Genomic DNA, 22,826 nt, shown 5'->3' on the forward strand with positions numbered 1-22,826 from the left:
GCGATTTTTGTGTTGTCGTATTACTATGCCACACGTTTTTAGGGAAACGGCTTTATGTGGATACCATTTATATATATATTATATATATATATATATATATATAAATGTATATATAGAAATGATATATACATATATATGTATATATAATAGGTACATGTACATGCATCACTTACAACTTCTCAAATGTACTGTACGATTTTTTTTAATAACCCCAGAATTTGAGTTAAATTATAAATATGGATAGAGGGAGAGTACAATTTATTTCAGAGCGAAAGTTCCTATGTAAAATTGTTGCTAAGCGCAGTTGCCTATATCGCGTTCAGGCGGCAAGTAGCTAATCGCGACACTAACTCGGAAAGGCCTCGCTAGATGGCTCTGTCCGCGCCAAGGTGTTTGGCGGGAGTGTGGGACTGTCGTCTGCATCAGTGTCAGGTCTGCTTCTGTTGATGCCGGTTGTACTGTGGTGACACTCTGCACTCGTGCCTGTCTTTTGTGAAACTGGTAAAATTACTTTGACAAGAGTTCTTTGTGTTATAAAGCGTCATTCGTTGTATTAATTCGTGTTCACCCGAGGATATATCTTGACTTCAATGGAACTCGTGAGAGAAAGTCGAGACTTGTGCGGAAATTGTTTGTAAACTGAAGGTAGCAACGTTGTTGAAGATGCTTTTGGAAAGGTGCTGCTGTTGGTTTGAAAGGGGCGCAACCTCTAACCTCCTTCTGTGGGGTTGATTAGGTGTGATTAGGTGAACCCCGGGGGTGAATAATGTCAGATCGTCCTTGTTAAAGTTTACATGTTTAAAGCCGTGTTTTTAAAAGTTTCGACCAGTGAAGAGTCTTCCATGTACAGGGAGGCATAGGCCTATCTATGAGGTTGTATGTAGTTGGTTATGGGTATTACAGAATTATGCAGTTAATTACGAAAACACTGATACGCTTAATTGCTGATTATCTCTCATTATCATAAGCCATAATTTTTAGTCGTAATGTAAGCATTAAATAAGGGGTGTTTAATTTTCCCGGTCCGTTCGTAATATGTCACTGCTTATAAGTAAGTGAATGTAAAACCTGCAACTAGTACAATACTTTTAACTCAAGAAAAGTCCTTGGTCTTCGTCCCGCGTCTATTGCCGGGTAATTTTCAATTTCCTTTGCGTTGCGTGAAGAAGGAACTAAACATTCGTTACCCCTAATCCAGTTCAGAGCGCCGGAAAAACTTATCAGGAAAATGTTCCCAGGATTTGTGGGTTGGTCTAATGATGGAACTCGAGATGACTTTAGATGTCGCTAGTACGTGTTTATTTAACCAATTATGGTTTTTATTTCTTTTCGTTTGATGAGCAAAACTTTTTCCTCGTTCTATTTGTAAATAAATAAATAATTTGATTAGCAAGTAATGTAAACGCGGTCACATGACAGCCGATCGAACTCGGCCTATAAACACTTAATAAATTGACATTTTAGTTGTCTAACTTGTTTATTGATGGCCAAATCGTCGAGCCAGGCTGGGTGGGCGAGGATATGCTTCTCCCATCCCCGAACCACCACCTAGCAGCTGTCTACATATCCGCACCAGTTATATCGTCATTTTGAATAGAAGATGGTTGCGTGAATAACTGACATGACTAATTGTTGATGGAATAACAGAATGACTGTGTACGAAAAAAATTAAGTACAAAGTTTGGCGATTAAAATCGTTATCATTTAGGTAAAAAAAAAAAACATAAACAAGAATTGACAGAACGTGGTGGCTACCCTCTCTCTCTCTCTCTCTCTCTCTCTCTCTCTCTCTCTCTCTCACCAGTGCCGCCGTATCTCTCGAGCACACCTCCAGCCTGCCCTCTACTCCTGCCACCCCCCACCGCCCACTCCCCGACAGCATCTCTCCTGCCGTCCTCCTTCCCTCATTACTGGACCAAATCGAAAAGAAATTTATTTATTGATTTTTAGAAATCATTTCCTGATTTCCTCTAAATGGGGATTTAGGGATTTGGCAGTTTTATTAGGGAAATTGAGTTTAGGTCCGCGTTAGGGAAAGGTAGATTTTTGTCTATATAGGATGGTACTATTGTGCCCATATAGTTAAGCTAGATTTACATCCTTTCATGTCGATTTGATATAAAACAAAACTTGCATTTGTGGGTTGCATGGTAAATATAGGTTTTATATTGAAACATGCAACATGTTTAATGTTCGCATACGAATCTTGTAAAATTTATATAGGAGCGTCATATGTATATATGTATATATAATATATATAGACACATACATAAATATACACACACACATATATATATATATATATATATATATATATATATATATATATATATGTGTGTGTGTGTGTGTGTGTGTGTGTTGTCTATAATATATTAATATATACACATTATAATAATAATAAAGCTTACAAAACCGATATAATATGAAACTTGTTTGTATGGGATTTGTGTGACACACTTGTGTATAAGTACGTAAAAGGAAACATGTAGAGTGTCTTCGTATGAAACTTAACTATGCTAATTAACATGCAACCCATAAATTTAACCTAAACCTTTAGATCGAATATTCGGATTTTTTTTTTTTAATTTTGCTCGGCAATTACATTTAATATTTCATTCGAAACATGTAAAAATGAATTTGATAACGAAGCAGGCCGCGGCATTAAAATCGATTCAGTGGCAACATATGGTGCACCGGTAATAAGATAATTTTATCAGAACCAAAGAAACTCCCACAGAAGGGGGAGGGGCTGCCGTTTGGTTTAAAGGCTTGCTTACATACTCTTGACTTTGATCGCTCGGTCGTGGTGTGTGTGTGTGTGTGTGCGCGTTTGTGCGTGCGTGTTTTATGCTGTACAGAGGGGTAAATGGTTGAGGGGGACGGGGTAGGGAGACCAGTATGTGGATATTCGGTTCCGATTAAAAAAAGAAAGGTCTTGTGTGAAAGTTAACGAGTCCCTGGCGATTAAAAGAATGGCTCCTGGCTTTGCTGTGACATGGAAGTGTTGTGACCATAATGGAATGTTTGACTTTTGTTAATTTCCGTTTGATCTTTTATTTTTTTATTTTTTTCTTGTTCGGTGTGAATTAGTTTTTTTGTTGTTTGATTGTTTTACGGAATATTTTATCCATTTTTATACATGGAAGTTTTGGAGAACTTCATTTATTGTTTTAGTTTCATGTTTTTGAGTTTTTCATTGTTTTGGGATATTTTTTTTTACTCTTTTATTTTGGACTATTTTAAGGGTGTGTATTTACCGTAATAGTTGAGTGAATCGAGATGTGATTAAGAGCTTTATGGATGATGTGGACGAGGCTACTGTACTCGAATTTGAGGGTGTATAATCGCTTATGATATGTATCTCATTGTGGTGTTGTGATATTGATTCTTCTGTTTGATTAATGGCCATTGTTTGTTATGTATATATATATATATATATATATATATATATATATATATATATATATATATATTATATAAATATACATATACAGTATATATATATATAATATATATTATATATATAATATATTTTATATTATTTATATATTAATAATATATATAATATATATAATATATATATTATGTAATTATAATACAAATATATATATATATATATATAGTATATATATTACATATATAGTATATTATATATACTATATATTATATAATTATATATATATATATAATAATATTATATTTAATATATATACTATATATATATTATATATATAATTTAAAATTAATATTTATTATAAATATTTAAACACAAATAAATTACGACACACCTGTACCTCATCTACATTATATAAAGGTTTGTGTAGCATTAAATTCTAGAAGATTGGAAGCGTTTCATCCGTAAATCGCCAAGATATTGACGTTTAGAAAAACCCTTACATACAGCAGTTTGCCTGAAGTGTAAAAAATTGAAGAAAAGAAAGTCGATCTCTCAATTAAATCAAGCGAGAAGTTGAACATTGTAGCAAAATTACCTGTGAACTTTCAGTCCAACGCGCGGAGTGACTCCCAGGATATATTATAGCGAGTGAAGGAATAGTAAATAAATCAGCATGGCCCATGCTTCCCTTGTGTCAAGCATAGGCGAACAGCTACAGAGTCACTCTGGGGCTGTGAGCCTGCATGACATCAGTGGGCCCGACAAGATCATCGCTTTGTACTTCTCGGCGCACTGGTGTCCCCCCTGCAGGTAAGGAGTAAGTGGTTGCTGCTGCTGCCTCTCTCTCTCTCTCTCTCTCTCTCTCTCTCTCTCCTCTCTGCACGTGCGTTTTTGTAGCTAGTGTACGTACGTGTCAGACAGCGTTTGTATATATATGTATATATATATATATATGTATCATATATATTATATATATTATATATATATATATATAATATATATCTATACTATATATAATATATTATATATATCTAATATATATATATATATATTATATATATAAAAACTTATATATAGTATATATCTAGATATATATATATATATATAATATATATATATAATATATATATAATATATAATATAATCAACGATTTATTGCTTATGCTTTGTAATAGTTTAGTAGACTAGCCATATTTTTACACAGTTTCACCTACAACACACACACACACGTCTTTGTAAATTCTTGCATAAGTAATAAGACTAATTAGCCATTCTGTCACGATATAATAAACGGCAGATTATCAAGCACTGCTTGTCATTATATTAGGAAACATGAGAGAGAGAGAAGAAAAAATAATGTTAATTACATAATGAAATTGCTTCCACGAACACCATACGTCTTACCACGAGTATTTAATAATGTTAGAACTTGGATTAATGCCAGCTTTTCCATGGCTTCTTATTAGAACCTCGAATATGTGTTAAAAATGCGATGATCTCTTTAATTGATTGCAGTAACGCCGAAATTTGATCCCCGACTTCTTCTAGAGTACTTTAGATTCATAACATAACACTCATTTTGATTGGGTAATGCGATAAATTTACACTCGGCTTAAACCTTTTTACATTTAGTCCTTTTCTGTTTGCCTGTTTATATTCACAATATGACGAAGTAACTTTATTGTGAAAAGATTTCGGAAGAAATTTCTCTTTCACCCGCTCTATCGGCTTATGTTTGTGTGCATGCGTTCAGTGGCCTTTTGAAAAGGTAAAAGGATGCCATTTCTACTTATGACATTTTCAGAAGCTTATAACTTTAATGGATATGGCGGATGGTATTCTCTCTCTCTCTCTCTCTCTCTCTCTCTCTCTCTCTATGTCGCGTATAGTTTGTATATCCACTTTTACATACTTCGTTGTTTGCCCTGTTTATTGTAATTGATTTGATGTTTGTAGTTGAACTTTTCCCGTTTTTAATTTTATTGCAATGAGAGAGGTACCATGTAGAGGACAGTAGCGATTGAAAGACCAAAAGATGTTAAATTGGCCAAAAACGAGTGTATTTCAGTCCCTGACAGGGATGCATACATTTGTGGGTATTTGAGTCTTTTATTTTAAATCTATACATACATACATGCATACATATAGATATATATATAGATATATTACAGGAGATATACATGTTTATATATATAGATAATACATATATATATATATATATATATATATACATATATTATATTATATATATATACACACACACACACACATATATATATATATATATATATATATATATATATAGATATATATATATAGATATATATATATATATATATATATATATATCTATATATATATATATATATACACACACAAACATGCACGTCAGCATACATATCCATTTAAAGTTCTCTTTACAACTACCAGTTAATTTGAAAGGAAGCAATGTCATCACCTGTGTGTTTAGCAGGGTAGTTTCAGTACTTCTACTACGCATGAAAATATTTATGTAAAACTCTGCCGTAGGTGATGGAGAAACTGGTTAGGAATTGGAGATTTGTTGCCATGTAAATTATCGCACTTATTTCAGCAGGTTGAATGTTGCTTAGTCGGGTTGCATTTTTGAGATTTTTTTTTCCAAAGATTTAAGTTACAAAGACAATCCCCAATAATTAAGCTTACCAGGTCTGACCTTTGAAATTTAAAGGCGAAGGTCACAGGTAGGGAGTCGATTTATATGTCAGTTACCCGTATATGATTATAGCTCTTGCATGAAAAAGTGGAACTGCATTAGAATATGAACACTTGAGATGCTCGAAAGGCCACAGTCGAACGGCATAAGTACGCAGTCTCCAGAGCAACCTTTTTTTTGAGAAATGTCCTCTCGGGTTTTTGACGCTTTTGGCTTATTCTGTATAAATGTGTGTGCATAACGAATTATGTCTGTGAGAATGAAAGGAGAGTGAGATTTATTGCCTATAATTTGAATAATGTTGATTGTTAGTTACTGCCACTGTACGAGTATGTGTCAGCATCTTTGAAACTTCTAGTGTCTACAAACAATGTGTAAAAGTATTTCGTTTTTACTAATATAGGGGGTGTGGCTTGAGGAGAATCTGCTAGCTGTTAAAGGTCTTGCTGCGTATTCCGTATTCAGGCCCTGTAGTAAATTGACTTGACTAGCAACATAGAAATTGGAGCTAGTCAAGTTCTCATACACCAGAGTTTACCAATGTTGTGTCTGAGCAATGTGCAGATAGTTGACGGCCACGTAATGATAAAACGGCGTTGTACGTAACCTTTTTATTGTCCCTACGAGTTGCTGCAGGACTGTAAGCCTACTAGCATCAGCGTTCCAGATAACACCATGCCTAGAAACGGAATTGTAACTACTACTGAAGCTCGAAGCTCTAAAGAGAGCTTGAAAAATACTTTTGACATTGATTGATTGATTACTTCAGTGGTTTTCTTCATTCTATCGATATATATTAATGGCGTTAAGATACGGAAATAGTATTTTCTCATTTTGTGTGTTTGGGTAAAACCTGGTGCGGTTTCCGGGGCTGTCCGTATACATATAATGAAAACGGTGGTCAGGATTATTATTATTATCTTTCATTTTGATTATAAAGACAAGATAATAGATATCTGTTTTGAAGTGCCCTCTCTTTCTTTCTCCTCGTAGGCACTTCCATGACATTATTTCCACTTGCATTATTCTCTCGGTCATAGGAAAGGCGAAAGAATCGCCATTGTCAAGGAGATGGACATTTATATGCTTTCATTCAACGTCCCGGCGTCCTGATGATCTCGTCATGAAGGGCAAGCCAACGTCACCCCTTTTCTGTTAGCATTTAAGGCCGTTTTGTCCATCCTCCGTTGTTAGTCATGCGCCGTTCATCCTGCTTTAGGCTTTACCTGCAATAAATTTTCTCTTGCTGTGGAAAGACTTGTGTTGTTTAGGTTGTCTTTTTTTTATCAAGAAAACAGGTTGTTTTGACGTCATTACCTCATGTTAAATACTTTTAACTGTTGTATACACTTAATTCTTATTGATTCAATTGTCCATGTGAAGAGATGGACATAAATATTGATTTATTTATTCATTTGGATGATTATTCAATGGTAATTTCTTAGCATTATAATTTCAGTAACCTAATAATGTACATACTAATTATAATTATTATATTAAATAGTTTATTATATATATATATGTGTGTGTGTGTGTGTGTGTGTGTGTGTGTATGTATGTATGTATGTATGTATGTATTTATTTCACCCTCACGCCTTCTTCCCTAGGGGCTAGTCATGTGTGATGTGACCCTGTGCCAATATGTAACCTTGGACGCCAAACCATAGTCGTGTCACTCCCAAGTAACATAATTTAATACTTACGTAAACAGAGCCACAATTTTTTTAAAGGAGTGTGCCCGCTCCTCGCCCTCGGACACGCACGTACACACATAGGAGTTAATTTCTAGAATTGTTACCAAAGTACGGAGTAGGAGTTGCAGGCTGGCCTGTCTGCGCGAAGGATTTAGCATCGTGTACCGCGAAATCCTGTTCGGTTTTCAGTGATATCAGAGGCATTGTTGATCGCATTACGGAAACTCTTCCTTAATAACTAACCACCGACAGATTATGTGTTATATAATCTCTTAGACACCAACGAATTTCTCACGAGATCAACACGTTCGGTGTTGGAACGGCAGCGTCAGGATATGGATTTAGATTTCATTCTTTCCCAAGTTACTTGTAGTATCAAAGAGACCAGGTTCCTTCCTGAAGAAGGAACTGGAGCTACCGAAGCCGAGATGCGTTGTTATTTTTGTTATTGTTGCATTTACTGTTATAATCCTAGTTGTTGTTCCTGTTTGTACCATTAAGAGAGCACGTGGAGTGAATATAAATATGGGGGTTGAATTGTACCTTTCCTCTCGTATTCCACAACAAAAGCCTTATGAACCATTGTTGTCGGATGATGCTTTATCCTCTTCCTGACCGCCTCCCTTCTTTTTTTCCTCAGGCTTTGCTAAGACGAAGATATTTATATTTACATTGTGGGAGTTTTTAAAAGTACAACAATGCGACGAGAAGATAGAGATCTCCTTTCATGTTGTAAGTTCGTAAAAATCTTTTTCTCTAAAAACTTAACCACCTTTTGCGTTGCCATCTTTTAAGGGCGACATACCCAAAACTAACGTATCATTTACAGACAGAATTTACTCTCTCTCTCTCTCTCTCTCTCTCCTCTCTCTCTCTTCTCTCTCTCTCTCTCTCTCTCATTTTTATTGATCGTTTTATTATGCAGGATTTAGGGTACCGAATACACTTCATATGAAAGTTTGCAAGTGCGTAGATTTATTGCATCAAAGTGATCATTTGTTAGGATTAGGATGGACGTCCATTTCGATTTATGCAATAGTGTACGCATGCGCATGATACTCTGTCAGTTTAACTCACTCGGTTTTATATATAAAGTTACACTTTCCTGCTATCACAGTCCTGTGAGGTGTAGTATGTAATATTTAATTTGGCTCTCTCTCTCTCTCTCTCTCTCTCTCTCTCTCTCTCTCTCCTTTTTATTTATTCTGTTATTTTTATCTTCGCAGTAACGTCGATTCTGATAATATGCAGCCATCAGAATTCTTTATTTTCTAAAAATTGTTATTTATTCATTTATTAATTTTTTTGTTTAGAAATCCGTTTCAGTTAAACTGCATTAACCTGCCGAGAACATGATCTCTCACATTGCGGAATGAGGCAGACGTATAGCTAAATTAATCGTTGATAATTTTAAAGAATTTGCATGGGTGTGAGTATTTGAGATTGCGAGAGAAATTGTGAGTTACCATTTCAGACTTCTAATTCTAGAGAGAAACTCAATTTTTAAAATATACTCCCGTAATTCAGCTATTCGAATTGCTCTTGATATTTTTCTGTTAGATTTTAAATTCTGCGTAAATTGTTTCAAGTTGGACCTTGCCACTGAATAAGTTGAAGCACATAAAAGAAAAAGAAAAAAAAATGGCTAGTGCAGTTGTTAGAGGAAAAGCGTTTATTTTTCTCTTGTCCAATTTCAGTATAAATATCTGCCACTAAAACAAAAGGCTCTGCTGTTATCACTTTGTTGCATATTATTATTATTATTATTATTATTATTATTATTATTATTATTATTATTATTATTATTATTATTCAGAAGATGAAAACTATTCATGTGGAACAAACCTGTAGAGGCCACTGATTTGAAATTCAAGATTCCAAAGAATAAGGAGTTTATTCGAAAGAAGTAACTAAAGATGACACGAAATACAGAAAGAGGAGGTAGCTTTTACTCCCATCTAACATTTTAATAAAAGCATATTACCACAGAACCGTGGTAGTGAGATTGCGAAAGAAACTGACATTTTTTAAGTTTCAATTTGTTCTTGAGTTATCTAATAGCGAAATATTGTCGAAGTCTACTACGCACCGCGCCGTCAACCTCGCTGAAAAAGCGTGTCCCTTCTCCTGAGGGCGTTAGCCCACCACGAACCTCACAGATTTCATCTGCTTTATCATGCCCTTCGGCCGTGTCATCGCGTCCGCACCCTCCATTCAATATCCTCTCTATCTTTCTCTTTCTTTGTTGCATGTCTGTCTGTTCCTTCCACCTTTATGTCTCGTGGTCTTTTGTCTGTCAGGTGTTCTTTCAACCATATAGGTGCATGGCTGTCTCTCACTTTTATTTTCGTCTTGTCTCTCAATTCTTTCTGACTTGTCTATCTGTTTTTTCTCATGTATCTATCTCCCACTTTTGCTTTTGTCTGTCTTGTTTCAGTCTCTCTTTCCCGTTTGTCTGCCTACTTTTCCTCGTGTGTCTTTCTCGTATGTCTTTCTTATGTACGTATTTGGATATGAAGGAACGCCATCTACTCCATCACATGATCTTATCCCCAACGCCTCTCTCTCTCTCTCTCTCTCTCTCTCTCTCTCTCTCTCTCTCTCGTATTCATAGAAGCTATGAAGGTGCGCCGCCTCCTCTCCTCCACATGGAAGTTCCCCTTTTGATCTTGAGTATGGCTCTTACTGAAAGGGCGGCCCCTTCCCTTCATGGTCTTAAACCCTTACAGGTGTAATATTATATTCATTTTTTCCGTTTTTCATTTTCTGCTTCGCTTCTCTTGGTTGGGTGAAACTTTCTTGTTTGTTTGTTGTGCGCCTGAGTACGTATTATTCACTGTTGTAGTATTTTTTCTCCCTTTTCGTCAGTGAAACTTGTTCGCGTGTATAGAATGGAATGACTTACAATACGCCTTAAGTTTTGTGAAGCGTGCATGTTTTTGTGTATGTAACAAAATGGTGAATTGTAGGCCTTGTGAAACGTGACTGTGTGGGTGTTTGTAATAGTGTAATTTATGCACTGGTGATTTAAATACATACTCTGTACCTTATCTTTTTTACAACATTTGTATGTGTATGTCTGTGTTCATTTGTATACTCATCTGTGTTTGGGTGTGTCTCACTTGTCCTAACGATTTATGTGTTACAACTCAGTGCTTGGTTACCTGGGGCAAATACGGTAAATTGTGAGGTCGGTAGCTTTCAGTAGCGTTCATGGAAACAATATTTTTATTTACTCTTTTTCTGGAACACAGTCAGACACGGAGAGTAGTTATATCCAGCTGCGCTTTGTCTGTTTATACACAGGATTCTCTCTCTCTCTCTCTCTCTCTCTCTCTCTCTCTCTCTCGTTAGTGTGGAAGGTGCTGTCAGTGCACTCACGTGGTGCATTGTAAGCATCCCTAAAGGGTGTTTGCAGCGTCTCTTCGGCTCCTAGCTGCACCCAATTTTTGGCCTTTTACTTTACTGTCGTTTCGGCTTCTTTTCGTAACTGTTACTTCTCTGTGAAACTTTCGGGGTTTCTCCCAGATTCGCCTTTATATCTTTATTCTTCATTTATTTTCTGAATCTCTCTCTCTTGCTGTCCAATCCACTCCAACTCCCTCTTTTCACTTTTCAGTGTCTTAGGGGCTGAATGTATATATCTGTATTCATCCATATAAAAATTGGACGTTGGTATAGCCAGCCACTTCATCACAAATTCATGTTCTAAACCGCAAAAGAATACATTTTAGAGCCACCTTATTATAAAGGTCATAGGAGTGATTCTCTCTCTATCTATCTCTCGTCTCTCTCTCTCTCTCTCTCAATATAATTATTAAAATATTATTATTATTAATATGTATTTATAATTATTTTTTATTATATTATAATAATATAATAATTATTATATATATATATAATATAACTATTATTATATTGTATATAATAGTATAGTGTTTTTGTTATTCTAGTTCTCAAAATATGTTGGGATGAGGTTGTTAGCCCCACGACCTTCACCAAGGCTGCGATCCACCACAGTCAGTACACGTAAATGGACTGATGGATGGCAAACAGGATTGAGTATTACTTTACGTATTCATCAAACGACCTTTAATGAGAACAGAGTTTTGGAAAATGTATAGCATATTGCGGTTGACAGTGGGTTCCCTTTTCGATTAAAATCGCGCTGCTCTTTCACTATCCATATAGAACACCATCCAGGCCCATATACCCTTGATTTATCGCTGAAGTTTAATAGCTATGGGGATAATTGGTGGGGGACGTAATGAACGCATCCAAGATTGGACCAATCCTTTGGTCGGACCGGCGAATCTTTTTTGGGGTATTTGACGGAAATTGGTCTATGGTAGCTGACGGTGACGTGATTTCAACATCCTCTCTCTCTCTCTCTCTCTCTCTCTCTCTCTCTCTCTCTCTCTCTCTCTCTCTCTGTGTGTGTGTGTGTGTCTTGTAAGATATTTGACTTGTGAATATCTTGATGCAAGGGAAAAAAATGAATATTTAGACTCTCTCTCTCTCTCTCTCTCTCTCTCTCTCTCTCTCTCTCTCTCTCTCCACTTCGCCCCTATTCCATACTGATCAATATGGACCATACCTGCCCCCATCGCTTCTCTTCCCCGCCGTCCCTATTTTATTTTCCTCACAGGTAGAATTTGTCACGTGTTCTCGCCGATTTTGGAGAGCTGTTTTAGTGCATTTTCTTTATGTTGGACTGCTGCGTATTTACTCTCTCTTGATACGTTTTTAAGTTCTGGCAATGATCTCTCTCTCTCTCTCTCTCTCTCTCTCTCTGTCCAAGTCAGTCTTTCCGAGGAGAGATGGCAAATATATATATAATATATATATATACTATATATATATATATATATTTTATAATATATATGTGTGTGTGTGTGTGTGTGTGTGTGTGTGTGTGTGTGCGTGTGTGTGGTTATTCTCACAAATGCTTGTAGTATCTATTTGGAGTACTTTCAAGTTATCACAGGACAAATCAGAGCGCTTTAGAGTATATTCAGTAATAGGGCTAAAGTATCGTCGCAACCTTTAGAAGGACGGAATCCATAACCTGTTAACCTTTAAAGGTTACGATTCCAATAGTCGGAAGCAACGCGGGACCGGTTCTTCCCCGTTGTTTTAAGAATCGTTTCATCATTCATATTCACACGGTGGGTGTTGAAGGCGTGCGTGAGAGCGCGCATTTGTGAGAACTACTAATCTGATTTTGATATCGGTTGGCGTTAAGTGATCATCCCTTTTTCTAATAAGCTGGTTTGATGGGAAGCTCGTAATAAAGAATGAAAAAGTGCCCGGGATTAAACCTGTTTTCGTATAGGCTGCGAATGATTGTTAATGTGGTCGTTGTGCTTCCAGAGCTGTCAGTCTTGTTTGGATAAAGCAGGGACAACTTTGGAGCAGGACATCATTGTATGCTATTGATAGAGCGTTTAGGAATAACAGGGACATAACTTTACTTACAGATGATATATATATATATATATATATATTATATATATATTATATAGTATATATAATATATATATATATATATATCAGTTTTTTAAAATGAAAGTTATATGTTTGAACGTAAAGGGAAAAAGCTGAATGTGGCTTACATGGACCTACAAACATCTTATGATATAACTGATAAACATTTTGGTGGGTGTTCAAGATGTAGGGATAAGTGCAATAGATTCTTTATGGAAAAAGTGAAGCATGTGTTAGTATTTTAGGTTGGTGAGTGACAGGTTTGTGGTAAAAGTAGACCTGAGAAAAGGCTGTGTTATTTCTCCACTGTAAAATCTTTATGCTTCCAGTGACGTGAGAAGTCAAGAAATAGTAGATTTTGGTGCAAAGTCTTGGGATGAGATGATACAGTACTGATTGGGGATGGTGAGGAGAAATTGTACGTAGTGGTAAAAGAGTTTGAAAATGTGTGTAAGAGGACTAAATTAAGAGTAAATGTGAACAAGAATAAGCTTATGATGGCAAATGGTTTACCAGGAAGTCATCACAATTTCAACCCTTTTTCCTTTTAATCCTATAGAAAACAATCACATTTTGCTTCCGTACAGTAGACTTTGTATAACAGTTACTTCAAATATTATCTTGCCCTTCATAAATACTCAGAGTTTTCTTTCCATCTTTTACACACAGCCTGTTGCCTTCTTTTCTTCAATATTCTGAGATCCATCTCTTCTTTCATCCTAGCACCATATTATGATGTATACAATCTCAACTACCTGTCTAAATCAACTGCTTCCATTCTTCCATCATCCTAATTAAAATTCATTGATCTGGGTTCCTGGTTTTCATTTACCTGGGTAAATTACTAACATTTACTTTCGGCTCTCTCTTCTTGCAAACCCTTTCAAACTCCTTCTCTACTTTCTGCAGTTTCTGTTCTTTGTCTCTGATCAGTACAGTACTGTATGATCTGCGAACTTCAGCTATTACGAACTCCAGTCATGACCAACTTTCTTTATTCCGTACTTTGTAACTACATCAACTGTCCTGTTTTTCTGTGACTTCACTCTTCATTCCATCCACGAAGATATGTAACAGGTGTTGAACTCGCCCTTGTCTCAGACCTATTTCTTCTAGCAAACCAGTGAATTCCGTCAACACATTTTAACAATTGCTTTGTATCCCTTGCAAATGTAGTTAATCGTTTCAACAACTTATCTTCTGTATCATGCATCCTCAACACCTTTGCATTGCTTCTCTAACAATTGCATCATAAGCCTTTTCTAGGTCCATGTATGCCACATACAGCTTGTTCCCTCTATTGCCAAACTTCTCACTTGCCAGTTGTAACAGTTACTTGATCCATACAAGCTCCTCCTTGTTTCAAACCACAATATACTTCCTGTTTCCATCCTTCAGTCATCTTCCTCACTTTCGTAATTGAAACCCAGCACAAACCTTCTCTAGCATACCGAGGAATTTTCAGTTACCTCTATTCCATTTACCCTTTTACAATGGGACAATTATTCCTATCACCCATTCTTTTTAAACGGTACCCTCATCTAAACATAAAATATACTCCGGCCATCCGCTCAGTGACACCTTGCCACTTCTCATTTTTAATCCCTCCAACTAGTCCTTGTATTCTTTAGCCTCTTCTTTAACCTTCCTACATATTCAGCAATCGCTTTCACATGAATTCTTAAACTCACATCAGCTGTTTCGTCTGTTTCATTATTCAGCTTTTCTTTCCACATTTGCACATCTTCAGAATACACACCTTTGATGCAGGGCTACTTTCACTTAATATAGCATACAAACTTGTATAATGTCAGCAAAACTAGGCAGTTTCCTCAGAGAGGACGTGGAATAGAAGTTTTGAAGTGTAGAGTAAGAGTAAGTGTTTTAGTAATAATACAAAACGAAGTCAAAACATTTCAAGCAATACGACACACTCTAACACACAAGTAGACACATAGACACGGACACACACACATACACACACACACACATATGTTTACATTATGTTGGCGAGGGTAATTGTTGAAAAGAGAACAGTTGTTCGTTCAAAAGTTGGAAGGTGAGTTTGAAGATAAAGCAGTGCTAATTGGTAATAATGAAGAGACGTTGAAGAGGCTGGTGAAGAAATATGATAAGAGTGTGGGAGTGATATCCATAACAGCAAGGTTATAACGGTAAATAAAAGCATAGGGAATCTGTGTGGGAGTCGATGTTGAAGTAGTAACAAGGGACAAAATATCAATCATGGAACCAATGGCGTACAGCAGACAGAGGGACATCTGTGAAAAATGTGGAAAAGAGGACAAGCTCTTTTATAGAAGTTTTAATGTATAAGAAAAGATTTTTGGATTCAACTTTATGAAATGATCAAGATAAATGCAGTGAAAAATATAAACGTGGGATGTTTATATAAGAATGGTTTTAGCAGCGCATGTGGAGTAAACATGTTGAAGAAATGAATGAAGATCGTGATAACGACGACCAGGTGAAAAGACTCGTCAGATGAAAACATGGGCCAGAATGTTAGGAAGTGGTTTTGTTGTGAACATGGACAGAGCGTAGCACGATATGTTGGTGGAAAGGGCGTCATTCTTATGGTCTGGTGTGCAAGGAAAAATAAGGCGAGCAGTGAGTTAAAAGTGAAATGGGATGTTTTCGTGTTGCTGAAAGACCCTCGGCAGATCTTACTTTGGAATTTCTCTTACAGATGCTCAACCTTGTTCAAACACTTGAAGATGAATGCCTCATTGGCTGCTATCTTTTTATACCCATGGAGCCATCCATTATCAAGAGAAACGTCGAATGGCTCTTATATACATATATATGTGTGTGTTTGTATATATATTATACAAATATATTATATATATATATATATATATATATATAGATATATATATATATATAGTATATATATTTATGTATATATATTATATATATATATATATATATATTATATATATATATATATATATATATATACATATATATGCTTGCAGGCGTGTCTATGTGTTTAAGAAGAACTAAAAAATGAAGCGTCAAAAGCTCATCTTCAACAGTGGCTCGTATCCGCCTAGAATCGCCCTTCGCACTCTTTTTGGAGAATTATGTAAGGTTTCCCTTCTCGGGTAACTAACGCCGCGTAGGCGACAGTATGTCTGAGCGTACCGCCAGGCTGAAGTTTTGTAATTTGTTTTGTTTTTCGCTCGAGATTTCTGTGCTGGTCTGACTGACTCAACCCATAGGAAATATATTTACACAATAGCAATTCGTTGTATTTTGGGATCTATGTTTTGTGCGGCAATTGTGCTATTACACGTTTCATGAATATACATACTACATACATACACACACACACACACACACACACATATATATATATATTATATATATATATATATATATATATATATATATATATGATATATATTACTTGCGTACACACACAATCAAGTCGTTTCCTGTACCAAACAACACCGTCTCATTCGTATTGTAACTGTAGAATCTTGCATGATGCCGCCGTTCAGAAAACTTAATCAGCATTTCCTGCTTTATTTACTTATATAGAAGGGGCTCACCTGTAGCATTAGCGTGTCAGAACCCTCTGCATGCGTTGTCCAATTCACTTCTATCTAGCATGCATTCGCATTTTTTGGATATTAAAGCCCATCTTTTTCCTATTACCAACGTTTTCTACATCCTCCCCTATTTACTAATATTGTTTAATCATCCAGTTTACTATGTACAATATTTTTCTTCCATTCAAATTTGTTTAATTCGCATATAGCCTACTATGTAAGCAGTTTATTTCAAAAGGCTCAGTTATTTTTCTTACATTCTATTCAATACATATATGACTTCCATAAAGGAAAGGTAGCTCAACAATACCCTCATGCTTTTTCACCTTGGGTCCGATGACGCTCCAAGTCGCTCCCCAATCTTTTCCTTCTTTCCTCAATCATTATACCTCCAAATACCTTCATAATTCAGCCACTTCAAATTCTTCCACCATCCACATTGACATTCATTGCTTCATTATCGTGGCTTTTAGTGGCGTTCATAACCGTACTCTTATTCACGTTAACTCACAACTGTCTCCTCTTGCAAACCTTTTCAATCTCTTTCATTTGATGCTTTCTTTACACTATCCCTTGTCAGTAGTGTATCAGCTGCACGCATCAATCATTTCACACTCATTTTTTTTATACAGCAACTTTCTCCCACCACCTAGTTTCCTTTCCCAGACTTCTCGCATCACTCCATCAGTCTCTCTCTCTCTCTCTCTCTCTCTCTCTCTCTCTCTCTCATATATATATAATCAAACATATTTATATAGCCTATACACGCATATATAATATATAAAATGTGTACATATAAAAATAACAAGACCTCATTTAAATACGGTATCATATACCTAGCTGAGATTTTATTTGAAAAAGTTTCAAGCTTTCAAAGGCTATGCGTCCCCATCTTCCGGTAGCCGTAAAAGCCGGTTATCGGATGATGTAATCAGATAGTCCTTTAAAGCATATATATATATATATATATATATATATATATAATATTATATATATATATATATATATATATATATTATATATGTGTGTGTGTGTGTGTGTGTGTGTGTGTGTGCGCGTGTGTGTGTGGATATTACTTCACATCGTAGATATTAGGAACAAAACTTTATGCAGTCCCTTTGATTTTACCTATTACTTTTCGGCCAGTCTTCAGCTGTGACATTATTCTGCGTCATTTCCGAAACTCCGTCGTTGGGCATTGTTAAATTCCTGCCGCAAGCCCCATCCTCCACGGTCCTCGGGGATCGGGGTCTGCAGGAGGACGAACTTTTTCTCCCTCGAGAAGGCTTCACTGAAGTAGAGTCTGCTGAAACTTTGTTGCAGGGAATTCCTACGAGGAGCGTCTCCTTCTTCAGGCCGTTGCAGTGTCATTTGCATAAGCTGTTCTTGTCTCGCACTTTTTTTTTCTTAGCACGATGACCGGCTCTCTGCCTAGACCTGAGCTTCTCGGATTTATTTTTGGTGATGGTATTTTTAATATGACGATTTAATTCTGGTGTCGAGTGGATTTCGTTTATTTTCAACAGAAACTTATTTCGTTATATAAATTCAGTTATTTCACTAATTAATTGTTGTTTTATTATTTATACATACGTTCACCATTACCTTTAATGTTGGTTTCCTGATATTTTTCTTTGCTGTTTAAAATGGTAATATGCTTTTGTTTTGAGAGGGCTATATTTTCTGTACTATTGCTGTTGCTCAGGAATGCGTGTGTTTGACTGTTGAATCCGTGAGTAAATATTTCCCAGGTTTTGGTATATGCCCGTCACATATTATTATTATTATTATTATTATATTATTATTATTATTATTATTATTATTATTATTATTTTGAATTTTACAGATAAACTATGATACCATAGTTATCAAAGTCATTAACGATATATATATATAGAATATATATATATATATATATAATAAATATATATATATATATATATATATATATATATATATATATATATATGTGTGTCTCTCTCTCTCTCTCTCTCTTTCTTGAAGCAAGCGAGCTTTTATTACCCAATTATTATTATTATTATTTTTCTATCACAGTCATCCAATTCGACTGGGTGGTTTTTATAGCGTGGGGTTCCGGATTGCATCCTGCCTCCTTAGGAGTCCATCACTTTTCTTACTATGTGCGCTGTTTCTAGTAGCACACTCTTCTGCATGAGTCCTGGAACCACTTCAGCATCTGGTTTTTCCAGGTTCCTTTTCAGGAAACTTGGGTTCGTGCCGAGTGTTCCTAAGGTTATGGGTACAATTTCCACTGGCATATCCCATATCCTTCGTATTTCTATTTTTAGGTTTTGATATTTACCAATTTTTTCTCTTTCTTTCTCATCTACTCTGGTATCCCATGATATTGCGACATCAATGAGTGATACTTTCCTCTTGATTTTGTCAATCAACGTCACGTCTGGTGTATTTGCACGTATCACCCTATCTGTTCTGATACCATCGTCCCAGAGGATCTTTGCCTGGTCGTTTTCTATCACTCCCTCAGGTTGGTGTTCGGCTCCTGAGGAGTTTCTTTGCCCCTGAATAATGCCTCTTTTTGTACTGGTTCTGTGCACGTACCGGACAGTCACTCATTATTATTATCATCATTATTACTATTATTAGAATGACAATAATAATTTTTGGAACAACTGGCCCTGTCCCTCACCCTCATCATTTTTAGAATTATTTTTGTAATGGATATTCCCTGTTGCTGGATAAACTAGGCTATTGATCTAAACAGTACTTTTGTTTATCGCTGTAATAAATAGAACCCTGGAGGGCTTATAATGAAATTGCATATCATTCGCAGTGTAATGTAACTCCCAATATTTATGACCGTCGTAAAGCTGTTATATCTTCCATTATATCGGCGTTGTGTAGTTTTACCCCCCAATGCGATACGGCCTAATGTAATAGGCCTATAGGGAAAGGGGGGAATACTCTCGTATGGTATTTGAAAATCCCACGTTTAGTAGGCCTAACTTGGCGGACTCTATATAGCGCTGCTGACGCTAACAGGCCTAAATACAGCGTTGGATTTCCTTCGTCAAATTAATTGAGGGGCGGAGAGTTGATAACTATATGCGATAAGGATGGAATGGAAAGATAAACAGGTAAGTTAAAGGTTCCATAAATGAAAGAAGTCCGAAGGTAAAGAACTCGAGAGCTTCGTAAGAGGGAGAAACTCTTGAGACATTTCTTGAAATTTAGGACGGGACCTTTTGAAGGATTCCGTAAGGAATAGAAACCGTTGTTAGACGGATTCCAAAGGAGGAGTAGCCTTCTAATGCACAACAGTTTTCGACAGATTTGTAAGAAAATTAAAGCTTTTATTTTATATGGAACAGAAGCTGACAGATTTCATTAGGGACAGAATCTTAGGCATATCAAAGGATACGTGATTGAGGGATTTTTTTTTTTTATAGTTTTAGTTTTGATGAGGAACAAAGTTTTCAAACACTGAAGTGGTTATAAAACATTTAGCCCAGAAGGCGATATGTTGTGTAAAAGCAAATAAGAGAGAGAGAGAGCTTCCATAGACTACATGTCCCGTAAAACGATATAAATGTTTGCCACATCAAACAAATATTTCCCTGTAAACTTAGGACTTTATGGAAAACGAAACTTTTTAACAGAATGCAAATTTGATAAAAGAAGGAAGTTTTGGGTAAAGACAAAAGTTTGTAACACAAACTATTTTGGTCAAAAAGCGTTTGTACGAAACAGGAGCTTTTGGAGAGCAGTAGAGTTCATGAAAGATAAAACGTTTTACCTAAAGTAAGAGCTTCGTAAAAAATAAAAACCAGTTGTGTTGAGGAACAAAACGTTTATTTTCAGCTACGTAGACCCCGTGAAACGAAGAGCTTCGTATCCATCTTAGAAGCGAAGTACGTAGTTGTCTTTCTTGAAAGGAGCTAGGGAAACTGAGTGTGTGCGTAAAAGACGTTAGGATTTTGTGATGATTCGTTTCTTTCATTACTGATCTACTGAGCCTCTTCCCTTGAGTTTCCTAGAAGGCCACATTAAGTTTTGTTGTCTGTCCATCCAGTTGAAAGCCTTTATCATAGGGGCTTGAGAAAGTAAATAGTTGGCTGCCCCTTGAAGAGACTGCCGAGTAGACTAGAAAATTATATAAGATACTAATTATATTCACCTTGCGTGCGGATAAGAAAAATGTTAATTATTTTTTTTTTCTGTGGACACTCAGTATATACGGATAATTTATGAATGAAATCTCTTTCTTTCTTTTCATCTCTGTGTTTGTGTCACTTGCTTCACAACCTAATAGAAGCGCCTCAGTGGCGTGATCGGTATGGTCTTGGCCTGCCACCTCGGTGGCCGCAAGTTCGATTCTCGGGCATTCCACTGAGGGGTTAGAGATGCGCATTTCTGGTGATGAAAGAAGTTAGTCCCGTTGCTGAATAACCACTGGTTCCATGCAACGTAAAAGCACCATACAAACAAACAAACATCCTAATAAACTCTTTATGCAACTGGTGAGCCTCCGTTGACGTTGTCTGTGCATTTTGTACATGGGTTACTCAACTGTTGTGGGTCGTAGTTTGGAAGTGAAGAAAGACAGGAGAAATAAAATAACAGAATTTAGTTAAAAAAATAAAGTTCTCTGTCGAAATGTATACCGTCGTATCATACCCGAAATGGGAGGTCGTTAACGAGGTATGCCTCACTCTCCACGGAGGTGGAAACTATTCATCCGATATTTATTAGTTTGCTCTCTCTCTCTCTCTCTCTCTCTCTCTCTCTCTCTCTCTTAAAAAAATGACTCAAATTTAGTATTAATCAGTTGGTCAAGTGAATTTCTTTAACGTTTGATACATTATTTTTTATCTTTGTTCAGGAAATGTACCGGACTGCTTGAGTTAATAGGCTTTGATCTGTATTTGGGAAATTATTTCCTTGTCATTTGGTGAGAAATACGTTGCGTGAATTCAGACGTGATGTACGTTTTGTGTTTATGTTTGCAGGTCTCAGAAAAATCGGCCAGTTAACCGGTCTTTGATGATTAATATATTTATAGGGAAATTAAAAACCGCCTTTTTTATTTTCTAATAATTCGGTTTGAACAACAGCATAGGTTGGATGCGAAACTTAATTGAATGCTTGGTCATTTTTCATACAGATGTCATAATCCTGATTTATGGCCGCCAAACAATTTCAGCAGCGTAAAATGCGAACAGAACAAAGCACCGAAAGCAATGTCTGGTGAAGCATAACCAGCAATAACTCGTTGACTGATGTGCGTCGAGGTTTATGGAGTATTCATCTGTTTTTATCAACAGCAAGGGAACGAGTAAATGAATTTCAGAGAATGAATTCTCTCACTTTGAGACTTCATTGAAGTAGTGTGATCTTTTTCGATTGCTGCAACTGCGGTATAGCTTCATTTCCATCAACGGAATGTGCTCTGTTGTAGAATAATGAAGCAAGTTAGCGAATAAAGTGATTTAAAGATTGGAGGGAAGTGAAGACTAAGGAGACGTAACCAAGAAGTGAAAGAGGGATTCGGGTTAATTGCAGAGTGAAGCAGAATAAAAATTAAAGGAAGGGAAGTTGAAAGACGATTGAAGTGAATTAGTAAATGTAATGGGTGAAAGACCAGTGAATTAAAAATTGAGAGGAATGAAATTATAAATGAGGTGAACTCAATAATGAATTTAAACTGAATATGGATTAAAAAATATAAGGAATGAATTGAATCAGTTGTAGACGTATAGAAGAATAATTATTAGAGAGTGGAGTAAGAAAAGTGACCGGAAATCAGGCCAGAAGTAACATCACTCACACATTTAATCGATATGAAAATACGTCGAGTGTTACTGAGAAATTGTAATTTTCGTTGATATTTATTATATAATTTATTGCAACTGCAGTTGCATTAGAAGTCTTCCATAATTCGTTATAGCACTTATTCGTGCATTAGAAAGTAGCTTCAAAAGGTGTAGTTAAATTAG

General features: G+C 36.0%; 1 protein-coding gene across 2 annotated transcripts in view; it reads left to right on the plus strand.

The window, feature by feature from the left end:
• The first annotated feature begins 424 nt into the window (after window positions 1-424).
• Window positions 425-22,826, plus strand: part of LOC135225705 (nucleoredoxin-like) — a 470,296-nt gene continuing 447,894 nt past the window's right edge. Inside the window, exons 1-2 of one of the 2 annotated variants that reach the window (XM_064265068.1) lie at window positions 425-501; window positions 3,815-4,207. In XM_064265068.1, the coding sequence (XP_064121138.1) occupies window positions 4,071-4,207 (137 nt within the window). In that variant the 5' untranslated portion in view covers window positions 425-501; window positions 3,815-4,070. The remainder of the gene's footprint in view (window positions 502-3,814; window positions 4,208-22,826) is intronic. The other variant, XM_064265069.1, reaches the window with a different exon arrangement.

Source organism: Macrobrachium nipponense, chromosome 13 (genome assembly GCF_015104395.2).
Source record: "Macrobrachium nipponense isolate FS-2020 chromosome 13, ASM1510439v2, whole genome shotgun sequence".
NCBI classification, from domain to species: domain Eukaryota; kingdom Metazoa; phylum Arthropoda; class Malacostraca; order Decapoda; family Palaemonidae; genus Macrobrachium; species Macrobrachium nipponense.